Here is a 13,723-nt window from a genome sequence, read left to right as displayed (position 1 = left end):
TGTGTTACAGATGCAAGAACTATAGAAAAGATCTAATTTTGGTTGATTAGCCAGACCCACCGATTGCTAAAAAAAGAATAAATTGGGTCATCTGTTTATTGCAAAAAAATATTCCTCCATTAAAAGTGCCCAAACATCGCCAAGAAGAATGCTACAACATTAGTTAAAGGGCAGGTAACTACAGCTTCCTTAATATAGGTTTGCTAGTTAATAAGCTAAAACCATTAGCTACATAATAACTGAAATGACATTAAGAAGTATATTTTTATCTTGGTAAACAGGGAATCAGATATGCAGAGTTGCATGTCTAATCCCTTGAACCCTAAACATATTTCTTAAAATGTGGACATCAATTTATTATTTTGAATGAAAATTCATGAGCACCTTTCTCATGAGAAAACCAGTTCGTCTGTGGCATTAATAAATAAAAAGGAATGTGAAGCTATTTCCATCAGCGTTTTTCCCCATGTTTAACACGCACTTCTAGTTTGTATTATTTCTTTGATGGCATAACTCACATGGTATTGAGAAATACTGTAAACACACTGGTATGCCTACCAAAAAGATTCAACCAGACAAAAAGTTCTTTCAAGTTTCCAGGTCATCATTTCTTGGAACTCCTTTCCATAAACGTTTTTATTAGAACGATATAGGAGAAATCAGAGTTGTGACCTTAGCAGCTTTAAAATTGCCTTATATTCTGTGCGTACTTGAAGCCCCTTTTGATACGTTTATCTCAAAGCCTCATCTGTGAAGGCCCAATACTAGGGGATGAGAGAATCCCAGGATCTGTCCTTCATGTTGTGCAATGGTGTTTTAAATATTGTAACCATATGTCCCAATAGTACCTGTGTAAATTCCTCCCGGGTTTTGAGGGGACACGATATCTCCAGCCAGCTCTGCTAAAACATTTTACAGCTGCTCTCAACTGCCCTTGGTTACCTTTTGCTGCCTGGCTAGCTGGTGTTCTCCCGCCACGGGTATTTGGTTTCTTCTCCTTCATTCTCACTTTAGCCATTTCCATGCAAATACACGAGAAGGCTCTCTATTGCTGTTGGAACAGCATCGCTGTTCTGCAGGAAATCTGTTCTTTACACGCTCACTGGCATCACCCTATTCTGCAGGTACTTCCTCATCTATCTCAGTCTAGCTATTTCCTACACAAAGCCACCTCCCAAATCTTTCCCCCCGCTATATAAACAATTCTCCATCTACTATAGACACTCTTCTTTCCCCTAGGCCAAACTGCCACAACAGCTAATGGATAGATATCCTTATTTTCCCAGTTGTCTAAATGGCCCCTTCTCTGTAGATATCTCAGTCTCTAGCTAGGTCATCCTACTGTGGAATTTCTGTCCACAGGTATGCAGCAGGGAGATGATGTATCAACTGTATTTTCAAAGAGCTGAAAGGAATTTCCATTGTGTTCCATACAATACCTCAGACTAGTTCAACTGGAAGTTTTTCATCTGAATTCAGCCCTCCCCAGCTTCTATAATGGTTGAACACATGATATTGTATTTGTCTCCCTCTGGTGCTTTGGTCCCTTAAGCCACTGTTGAGCCTCTAAGGGCTGGGATGGACATACGGGCCCAGAAAAGCAGCCACAGTGCAGAAAAGGTAGGGAACACTAGCAATTAGTATTTCCAGTAATAAGCATGTCATTACGAGTGCAAACAAGTGCATTTGAGAGCCTATTTGCTTTACACATAGTATGTAGAGTTATAAACTGGATTTTTCCATGAGACTTAAAGCTTTATATCCCCTATCCTCAATAAAATCAAATGTCTGTTGATGTCTTACTGTCTTATGTCCCACAGAGAATTCCAACCTTAAGACTTACTCACATTCAACTGTGGCTGAGAAATTAGAAGCTGTTTCTGAACATGTAGCCCCCAGTGCACATTTATATACACACCAATTCTGAACAAATTATTTTTATGGTTGGCACTAGCTGCACTGTCGTGTTTGAGAATCTGACAGATTTCTGCATATGTAATCAAGATCTCAGTAATCCTACATAATTAGCCCACATCAACTTTTCTAAAACAGTCATCTTTCCGTATAATAAGAGGGGATGTTTACAAGGCTCATTTATCTTTACAGGCGGTAATTTAATAAAACTGTGTTTCCAAGATCTCAACATTGAGTTAAGAATTGGAAAAGGAAGTTCTGGAGATAAAGAACTCATGAACACCTTGGTCAAAGACTTTCTTGCACAGGAAACTACAGGCAACTGTGCTACTGTATTTGCTGGGTAGGAGAAAACTTGTATCAGGATGGTGCACCCAAACAATGAGCACTAGCTGACTCCTTCAAACTGCTTTTGCCCCACACTATTATGAACTCACAGGTATGTTATTGTGTTCATTTAGGGGAGCTTGCAGTTGGAAGATACAGTTTTCAAAAGATCTTCAAGAAAAAGTCTTAAACCAGAACTACAAGTTCTCTTGGTTGTGAAAAAGGGAAGGGCAGGAAGACTTCATTTTAGCATAGTCCAGTGATTAAGTTGTCCAAGATTCTCTCCTCAAACTAGTAAGAAAGAGTGCTTTTATATATGCGCTTACGTATATAATATATGTGTGTGTGCAGGTAAGTGTGTTTAAATTTATTAAAAAACAGACTGAGAAGACCAAGTCAAGGGAAAACAGTTAAAATTAAAGCTTTCTAGAAGTACAAAACTGGGATGTCTGGACTGGTAAACTATAAGTGAATGGCTTCACAGTCATATTTCTTAGTCACTAGTAGAATAATAATTATACAGAATTGTCTTGCAGAGGTATTAATACATTATAAAGATGCTTCCTTCGAAGACGCTAAGAAATCAAAAGACATGAAACCATTGGAGGAGAAAAATCTGAAGCAAAAGGACACATTACATCTTTTTAAATCAAAATAATGGATTGCTATTAGAGAATGTTAGGTAGTTCGATGAACAAACTATGATTTGGATAAATTATCCAGAACCCATTTTTTTTTGCATTCATGTATAAAAAAGTAAACATATACAGAGAGTTTTCCCCTGCCTCTTGGCCTAGGAAGAAAAATCCTGGTTAACTAGAAGTAAGAAAAAGTATATCATGTAAAAAAAAATACAGATCAGTGAGAATAAAACAACAAAAAGAATAGTTCCCTACCCATTACTTCCCACTGTGTGAACTTTTGACATATCAGCAAACTCTTCCTTTCGCTTGCTACTAGTGTTGTACTGCTCACTGTACAGCTTTAAGGACATCTGTTCAACAGCATCTCTTTGTGCTTCCAGATAGCATAGCTGAACCTCAGCCTAGAGAAAGAAAACAAAGAGAAAATAAAACACAACAGAACTTTAAAAAAAAAAAAATATTCAGAAAGAATGCATTCAGAGCAAATACGTTTGGACTGCAACAATTTTAACCAAATGACTCACACCATCATTTTTCTCCTTGCATGATAGTGAAAAAGGCTGAACCATTAAGTCAGATAAAAGTACAGGGTATTCACAAACACTAGACCTGGACTGTTTAGGTTTTCATCAGAGAATGTGCTATATATTCCATGAGCTGTATATCCAATCAAATGCTGCATAAAAATGTCTGGACATGGATGAAAAAGATATTAGAAATCGTACACTATGACAGAACAGGTAGATACATAAAATTACATTTCTTACAGGCTTCAAGGCTGATATTGTTAGCGCGCTGCCTGGGCTTCATAATTAATGAAAGCCATATTGCTACAGGTATTTTTATTTTAAATAGTAAGTGTAAACAGAACCAAGCAAATCGGCATTATTCACATTCTGCTTTCCCATATCTGGTGTCCACTGATTAGTCAGCAATTTCGATTGCAAGGAAAAAGGCAATAAGTGAGATGTGCTGTTTTCCATCAGACTCTGCCTGGCCAGAAGAATGTGAATAATATTTGGCATCATAACTTATTGAATAGACACTTTATTTATTGCAGCTGTGGTGATCAGTTTGATTCTGGGGCTCAGAGAACCAGATGATAAAAGGACGAAATACGCTGTTTGCCACACTTGCCCCTAGGAACAGGACAAAGAACAGAGGGTGGAGTAAGTTCAAAAGCACTTTGGGACCAATATGCTATTGTTTTCTTTTAATATGCTTCACCGAAAGAAAAACGCATTACAAATTCTGATAATGCTTCAAAACCCGCTACTTCTGTGTAACTACATACTCTTATTTCCATTAGGAGGAGAATTCCTGCTTAACCATTTGGTGCTGTGGCAAGCGAATGCAACAAGCACGGAGGAAATTTTGGATAAGGACTCTCGTGGCTTTTCTACTGCAGGAGGCAGGGAAGGAAGGCGTTTGCTCGGCTGCCGACAGCGCGAGCGAGTTACCAGTCGATGCAACAACGGCAGCTGGAAAGAGAAAGCAGTGAAAGGGACAGAGAGAAGGGAAATCTGCAACATCTAGGAAAAATGCCGGCAAGCGAAGGGAAATAGGCACTGAAGAATGTCAGCAGGGAAAGTCTGAAGGAAGGCTGGAATGTCTTTATAAGTTTGTGGCATTAACGGTTATGTATATTTGCTTATGCCTTGCCTTGGTGCAATTTTTGCTGAGTAATCATGTAGCTGATCTGGGAATTCCATTTCCTTTTAAAATTTCTCTTTCAAACATTTACAGCTTTCTCTTTCAGTTGCTTCTTACAGTAAGAACTGTTATTTTTGGCAGTAAACCCCAATATGTTTTGGAGAAATTAAAAAAAACACCCAACAATAAAAAATACGAGCAATTTTCCAAGGAGATAGAAGACAAAAGTTCAAGTAAACCACGCGGGTCTTTTATTCCGCACATAAATGAAACACAAGACTTTCATACCTAGTCTAAAATAGTGGAAAACTAAACCACACAGGGTTAATAAATGAAGAAACATTACCTGAATACAAGCCTAACTAGTTGGGACTGTCCCGTTAGAGTAAAACGTTAAGGTTTGAGAGAGCTATAAAACATGTTATTTCAGAAACTAGAATTAAAACTGCTGTTTATATAACTCAGAAATGACCAGAAGCAGCAAATAACAAACATCATCCCCTTTGCAAGCATCATCACCTTCACGTTCCCCTTCACTCCCAAGTACATTTTCCTTTAAGTTGATGAACAATCCCCTCCCAGAGTATACAAGGGTTCCTGGTCACATTTCTTTTCTGGAAGGATTCTTCACCAGTAAGGATAAACTTCCAGCTGAGTATTTTGTATTGTCCACATACGGGTATGAATTTGTTCTTTTAATTTATTCTTACCAGACAGCAGTTATTCACTGGTTGTTTTTTTTTTCGTTATGGTTGACTGACATTTTCAGTCTAAAGCCCCCTCGTGAGTGACCAGTAACTTTCTAAAACCATTACCTTATCAATTAAAATCTTCTGTGATTGTTTTAAACCTAAAGGTGAAACCTTGTGGAAAACTTCAAGCAAATAATTTCCCCGATTTTCAGAACGGGTTTGGAAATCAAGATAAGTAATACTTGCTTTTTTCCTATGGGTTTTGGGTGGGGTTTTTTGATTTTGTTGTTTTTGTTTTTGTTTTTTTTTTCTGCTGTTGAAATTATATGTACAACCCGCTCCTCCCCTCCACCCCCAACCCCAGCAGTCCAAAAGGAGGGAATTCGCATGTAGTTCCAACTCTGCAAGCTCATGCATATGAATTAAAAGTCAGCTCTGAACTATATGAACACATGCTATTTCTCAAATAGAACAGCTATCCCAATACTTGAGATACACATTCTTTTGGCATTTTGTAATTCCCCTCCCTATACTTTCCTCCGTATTTTAAACTAAGAAATGGGAAAAAAAAAAACCCAGCTTATCGCAGATCTCCAATTCTCTGTTCACTTGCAAAAATGTTTGTAAATAGGCAAATCATTAATGTATATAGAAAATGGGAGAAGAAAAAGAAGGATGAAATAGAATAGTGGGAGAAAGGAAAAACCGGATGGAAAGGGCAAAGAAATATACGGAGAAGGATGAATAAGAATCCACTATGTCTTCCTCATAGGCCTTCTTGTACTGAGGATTATGAACTCCAGCAACATCGTACTCTATGAATCCTGCATGCAAGCAACTGTGTCCCATTTCTTGTACCTCAGAAATATAATCCCTCTATAAATCAACTATTTTTGTTTTTAAACCCAATTTCTGTCTTCAACGATTGTGAATACTTACAGCAACTCAAACTCTGGCAGTGTAGAGTTTCAGATGGATCTCTCTGATTCCTTTTCTGTATGACTTCATCTATCTCACTGTTGTACTTAGGGATTTTTTTTTTTTTGTCCCTGTTCTACTGATATCAACTGCAAATCCAAAGAGGCTTTGAAGACCTTGAGTAGGTATCGATCAGTTTAAGTCTCAAAAACCTACATTCTGCAGAAGCTGAACTAACAGGCACAAGGTGCAATCTAGAAAATAGTACACAGCACAGATATGCAATAAATCTACTGCGGTTTATTTTCAACTTAAAATCTTTAGGGATAAAGAAGGACTAGTTTTGCTGCATTCTGGCAGAATAAAGCAGCAACTTTATTAACTGCTAATCAAATATAGAAAAGCTAATTGCTTTACCTTCTAGCTTATTTTAAGTATGCATTTTCAGATTGCCCTACATATGCTTTCTTGTTACTTAACGCAACTACGAGAATTTAATCTCTGTCACAAACATACCTGTATGGACATGGATGTCTAGCAAATTCTGAGAAAGTCTACTGAGATATGCATCATCCCAAATATATGTAATAGAAGTTGAGTGAGAGGCAAGCATTCATTTACTCTTACTGCCCCACCTTAGAAGTGGAATTCCGTTTCTTCTTTTTTTTCAGAGGAGGTAGCAAGTCAGAATCAGTTAAAAATCGAACATGGCAAAAAAAAAATGCCAGAGAATGATACTCAGCAGTTGTTTTCTACTTCATGGTCCTCTTCCAAGTGATCATTTTTGCAGTAAAAAACACAATAAAGATGCTGGTGATGGTCTGGTTACATGCTTGTACGGATTCTCTAACTGTCCTACCAGGACGGAATGAGTTTACAAAATTCTGTTGTAAATTAAACTGAGATATTTCCAATAGTCAAATGACAAAATGCTCTCATTTTCCTGAGCCTGGAGGATCCAATCTCTGAACAAGACTATGAAAAAACAGTAGTCTCTGGGGAAAAACAATGAAAAAATTCTATACTAGTGTCAAATATTCAGTTCTAGTGTTCGATTAATAGTGGTGAATATTTTCGAGGCTATTGTCAGAAAGCTCATTTTCTAAAAAGCAAGACCATATAAATAAACGGAGGGAGCCTGGGGTGCAGAATCTGTTCCTTAAGACTGGCTTTGCATGACAACATAGAATGTCCTTTACTATACAGATCACTATATAACACGAAGGGGTAATCAGTGACAATACAAATCAATGAAAATACATTGTATTTCTTGTTAGACCTACATGTTAGAATGACCTTATTCTGAAGTGGAGAAAGAAAAGACAAGGGATAATGACTGTTACTGTGGGAGGAAGGAGACTGAAAGGTTATATTGTATAGCAAGTGTCAAATAAGAAACTCAAAATTTACACCAATGTAAATTGGAGACGAGAATTCAACACTAGTGGTGATGTGCTGCAAAATTTTTTTCTAGTGGAATGTACTAGAATAAATATCACCAAATTGGTGTTGAAAGGAAAGTATTTTCAGGCACTGTTTCCTAGGGAGGACAAGTCTTTTGTTATGAACTATGTTACTGTACGCAAACTATTCTGTGTTTTAAATATACAAATTATAACACATTCAGTTGGATTTGAATTGTGAAAGTATCCTATCTTGCATTATCCTTTCTCTACAGTGCTGTAGAAAAGCTATAGCACTGCCACACTAGACTATAATTACTATAGAATTACATATGAAATACAGACATAGTTCAGTTCGTCTGCCATTAGCTGAACTTAAGCTGGATAAAAACATTCCCTTAAAGCACAAATTCCAGTTTCCGCCAAACAAGGAGGTGGTCAGATGGCATTATGCAGCATCTAGACTTAGAAGGCTCACCCATATGTATATTTTATAGAAGTGCAAACTCAGCTGCGCCATTCTAAAAGGATGCACATCCCAGCTTAGCACTCTTCTTATCTTGGTAATTGGTGCGTTTCTTGAGAGATAAAATTGGGAGCAATTCCTTACCAGAATTAAGTTGATCAGAGTAGCATTTATGTGGTCATATCTGTGCCCTCAACTCTTTTTAATTGTTTTCTGTCACAACATTCTGTCTATTTCTCCACATTATGAAGTTGTGGGGAAGGCTTTATTACAGGACATGAAAAAGACCCAGGCTCTGTCACAGATGCGGCTACTGAATAAAATTATGTTGAGGAGTACATGGCTCAAAATACTTTCTATGGAGATGTAGCTTACAGAAAGCGTTCTCTGGCAGGCAAGAGTTTGACCAAAGACTATATACAGACAGACTTGATCATCCACCACTCCATCCCCACAGCCAGCCAACAGGTCTTCTGTTGCTGAAAACACTTAGGGTAGAAGCAGCACTTCCAGGATGTCACCCTGGCATTTTAAATAGCAGTACATAACAGAATCAGAGAATCACTTAGGTTGGAAAAGACCTTCGAGATCATCCAAGTCCACCACTTGGCAGTGTTAGGCTTCTTGGACTTCAAGTGGCTTCTTGGAAGTACTATTTCTACTCCAAGTATAGGCATTTGGCTTTGTTCTTGAAGCAGGACGGTAACTCTTCTGTTGGTTGGTTGGTTGGGGTTTTTTCCTCTTTTTTCCACCTCCCTTTGCATAATTAAAACAGGGACCTTGCTGCAGTCAACTGCTTTCTTAGTCTGTTGCCCTTCCTGCTTTTGATTCCCCTGCCTCTTCTATCCTTCCATCTTGCACGCTCTCTTCAGGAATGAATCAGATTAAAAAATAATCCTATATCATAAAATGAGTTTACTGAGAGCTGAACATTTGATAGTCCTATTACAAAGGACACGCTGTGTTTTGATCATGCAGGAAATTAATTCTGTTAATCAGGATATGCTTGTTACCAGTTAAAATCTTAGCAAAGTGTTTTTATCATCATAAATCTCAGCAATGCTTTTATATTGGTAATAACTCTATCACTTTGTTTTTCAGTGTACTAAAACCATCACAACAATGTGAAACCTCCACATAGAATGAGCAAAATTACAAGGCAACAACATTCTTACTTATCAAGGTACTCAAACTCATCGTAGAGTTTAACAGCAGTAAGAGCACAGTGAATTTTAAGCCTGGCCACAGGAGCCATAAAATGAAATTTTAGATAGAGCAGGGCTGTGTTATAGCAAGACAGAACCTTCCTGCAGTTCCCTGAGCCATCAGAAATAACAGGGGAAAAAAAGAATAAAAAAAGCCTGTAAAGGACAGCAATACCATTTTGCAGGGTTTCCCTTGGCTTTCAGAAATACATAGGTTTTTTGCTGTTTTGTTATAAAGATGAGGAACATGACCTGTGACTTCAGGACTGTGGAGTGCAAATGCAATCAGTAGCGTGGCCTCGGCAGCATTGTCTGACCAAATCCATGGAGGTGTCCTGATGACGCTGTTAATTTAAAATCTAGACCTCTGGTGTCTAATTCCTGGCTGTCCCCCTGCTTTTGGTTCTGTTCAGTGTAACACTAAATACAACACAAGAGCGTGGCATGCCCTGTGCATCAAACAGATCTCAGCTATGCACCCAGAGAAGTTCCCTATATCACAAATACCATAAAGCATTGAAGAAAAGTGTGAAAGGATTAACCTCTCCAGAGTCTTCCAAGACTGTGAATAGTTTCTGACAATAGCATCCCAAAATTGAGAGGTGAAAAAAAGTCCTTGTAAGAATGGGAATCGAACAATGGCCAGCATCTTTTGCGACTTTTCGTGTCTTGCAGGTCTGCACCTCCAGCCTGCAGAACAGGAGAGTGACGGGCAGGATGCAAAAGAAGGATTCGTAATAATTGGGGGCCAGGTGGGGAACAGGCTGCTCTGACAAGAGAAAGGGCTGGCATGACACAACAGTGCTTGCTAAAGCCAGGTAGAACGTACAAATTAAGAAGGATGCAGATCCTGTCGAACCCATCAACATAAGGGTTAGAGTGCATTTCTTCAAAACTGCCACAGGCCTTCCAGCTCCTTCAGTGACACCTCTTCGCATGCCACAAGAACTGTAAGCCCAAACAGTCCCATTCTTACAAACCCAGAAGAATTTGTCCTACTGAAGTAGCAATTCATCAACACAACCTTTTGTCTTGCTTTCTCTCCTGTCCGGCAGAGAAAACAATTTGTTATAGGAGGTCGGAACACAGATATGTTGTACTTAAACACAAGGTTAAATGCCTTTCCAGGCCAGCCTCGAGATCCCCAAGCAGTCAAGAAGAGGAAAGACCAGTTAGACACAGAAAGCCTTTCCTCAATGTGCTAAAACTGTAAACTTAATCTTACTTAATTAAAACCTCCACTATTTGCACAGTTCTGATTGTTCCTATCATTCCCTCTGTTTGCACTTTTAGAGCAATGAAGTGGCTTAAAAAGAGATTGTTAAAGAGTCTGCCTATCCTCATCCAAAGCACTGATACTTCTAAAAGTCATGTTCCTCTAAAAGGCTTGTGTACCACACCACGTGGACAGGCAACACACCTAACTTGATCTGTTAGGGCTGGCCATTCAAAATCGCCAAGCCCTTATGGTTAAAGGTACCAATGTTCAGAATTCAGGACAGCACGGGTGTGCAAGAGAAATTCCAGAGTGATGGTGCACATTCCTCCGCCCCGATCTCGGCAGCAGAGTGACATGTACCTTTCTATTTAAAAATAATGAGGGAAGGTAGGTCTTGCAAAACCAATACACCTCCGAGGGAAAACTACCCAACACATCCCAGGAAGGCATGGCTGAGCTAATATAAAAATGTTACGGCCTTTTCCTTGGAAATTTTGCTCAGAGATCTACTCTGTGCATATTTTGGAAAAATCTCTTTTCTCACCGTTGGGAGCTGTACTGCCTTACAGTGAAATGAAACTCAATGACTCATTTGTAGAAAGTGGCTTCCAAGTTATCTGAATTTATTATATTGAAAAATCTCATTTGGAAGTAAATACAAGGTAATTATTTACTTCTTTAAACTTGCAATGTGTGAATATGAAGTTCCTTTGATAATACACATTGACTTATAATTAATTTTACTGGACTGTAATACAAGTCCTGTTTTATGTTTTGATATCTTTTCATGAACAAAGATTTTTGTATACTTCTGTTGTTTATGCTGAAAGGAACCTACATAAAATGTAGAAATGACTATTAAGATGATGCCATATTTCAGAAATATAAAATCTTTTTTCTGTAATACTTTGTCAATTGTGAGCATGTTACATAGTAATTATTTTACCTAGTGCATAGTTTGATATTTTTTTTCTGAGTAGCTCCATTTTAAAATTCTATATGCTTGAGAAATATTTCCTATTTATTAACCGAATCATTAGAAATATATATATGTAACCACTAGTTCCACAATTTCCTATACATGCCAACTCACAAAACTGCAGAAGTGTTGAGCTAAAGTCTCCTTTTGATTCAATACTTTGAGTCAAATATTTTGAGAGGCTCAATAGTGTCAAACATTTTCAAGTCCAAACTCCTACACTGAGTGTACCTCAAAGCCTCTCACTGAATGCTTATTTGACTTGTTCTGAAATTGAAGGAGATTCTTTCCATGCCTAGATAGTTTATTTGATGTTATATTTGATGGGAATGTTTTCTTATGAGACAATACAATTGTTTGGTTTTGTTTGGTTTTTCTTGTTTGTCTGCTTTGTTTTTTAAATTAAGATCATTTTTTCAACTCTTCCAGGAAGAAAATATAAATTTTTTTTCAGTAACTTCTTAGATACTGAACTGTTAATGATATAAAACTGTGCAGTTATGAACACGGGACTCTGCCTCCACCGCAAGATTAAGTAAGAATAGGCAGACTATGAAGGAGGATAAAAACTGCATCTTAATTAATTTATTTAATAAAAGCGAGGAAATGCAGGCTAAGTGTTTTTCTCTGTACATTATTTTTCCTAGCCATATATATGCGTGAGATATAGATACATGGGTTTTTGAGGAAAATAAGAAACAGAAAATGCAAAAAAGAATTTTGAGGAAATTAAAAAAAATATTATTAGTAAAAATATTAGTAATGCAGCAACAGCAAAACATATAGCTTAATATGTTGATTTGTACAACTGCTTTGCCATGTACGGCACAGACTACTGCTCCTTTATTTATGATCCTCAGGCGAGGAGCCTCTTGAAGTACCTGACACCTACTGAGGTAGGGGGAACTGTAAAAAGATAACTGTTTTAAACATAAAATATTTGTATTGCTGAGAGGTCAGCTTTGCCGCTGCTGACTTCATTGCAATTTGCATACTATTAAAGCATTACCCATAATGTTTGTAAAATTTAATTTTAAAGCTATGCTGTTAAAGATGTTTGCTGAATTGTAAGCACCTAGGACATTTGGGAAATTTGTTAACACTTTGATAGTTACAGCATTTCTGCCTCACTTTGCTTTTTACTTAACCCCTCCCCAAACACACACTTACTATTCTCTTCTTCCATTTTACAACAATGAATGTCATTTTAATGCAAGCTGAGATACTTAAAAACGCCCAGTATACTGCAACAGTACAGCGATGGAGACAGCTTCCCCTTTTATTCTCAATTTATTTAAGTTTGTTAAAAATGTCACTAACTTATTTATTTACTTTTTGCTGGGGGCTGAGATCCAATTATACTCCTATAGACTAGAGGTGATGGTTATGATTTTCTACTTCACTCTAATACAGGCTCTCTCATTAAATCTCACAGCTCGGTAATCACAGTCATCACATTTGTGTTTCAGCACTGCATTCATGCTCGCGTTCTCTTCCCCTGGATTTCCACCCTCCTTCCCTCACCCCCTCCCCCAAGGTCTTTACTTACTCCCTGCCAGAAACTGCAAAATTAAAGATGTATAATGCGCAGATACAATCTTTGCTCCCTTTGCTCTGCCAGACTACCACTTCACTCTAAAGTACTCTTACTTTGGGAAGTACTGATATTAACTTGGTTACTACACTACGTGAACTACCATTCCCCTTTGAAGTACTATAGAAAAGTTGTCCTTAGATGTTAATGGAAAGGACGGAGTAAAGCAGGAACGACAAGAATTACTTTACATACTAATAACAACAATTTAGTTATCAAAACAGTACAGAACAAGCATGCCTTTATGCTATTCTTTAAAAAATTTAGCTTCCTAGGGTTCTAATCGTCTTTTCCTATGGTTCAGGAATGCACAGTAGCACTCAGCCCAGTGCCTGTATCCTTATTTCAAAGAGAATCATTCAAACCGACATCCACCCTGTCAAGAATCTTGACTTTGAGCTGCTAATGCAGAATAAAAATCAATATAAATTTTGATCATTTGATGAATATTTACTTCTTTCTTTGGAGCCTGGGGATTTAGAATTGAAAACTGCTGAATCAAGTCATTTTATTTTTTTGTGTTTGTGCCAACACCAATTTACTACCCTCCTGAAAGTTCCTGAACAAGATGTCTCATGTGGCATACATGTTGGTTTTTCCTGTCAATCATAACTGTGTGCCAGTAGGGAACCATAAACATTTTCCTTTCATATTCTTAGTTCTCCAAAAAGGAATATTTTGATTACATCCCCGGAAAAGGTAAACTTGT

The 13,723-nt window shown here is 37.7% G+C and overlaps 1 protein-coding gene across 1 annotated transcript in view; it reads right to left on the bottom strand.

Annotated features, from left to right (window-relative positions):
* Positions 1 to 13,723, bottom strand: part of AKAP6 (A-kinase anchoring protein 6) — a gene marked incomplete at its 5' end in the record, with an annotated part of 237,330 nt that overhangs the window by 85,426 nt on the left and 138,181 nt on the right. The window contains one exon of the mRNA XM_082484839.1: positions 3,138 to 3,286. Within this exon, the coding sequence (XP_082340965.1) occupies positions 3,138 to 3,286 (149 nt within the window). The remainder of the gene's footprint in view (positions 1 to 3,137; positions 3,287 to 13,723) is intronic.

The sequence above is a fragment of the Vanellus vanellus genome (assembly GCF_965231255.1).
Source record: "Vanellus vanellus genome assembly, chromosome: 6".
In the NCBI taxonomy this organism is placed as follows: Eukaryota; Metazoa; Chordata; class Aves; order Charadriiformes; family Charadriidae; genus Vanellus; species Vanellus vanellus.
The sequence above is the reverse complement of the archived record's forward strand: the minus strand, read 5'-3'. Positions and strand labels throughout refer to the sequence as shown.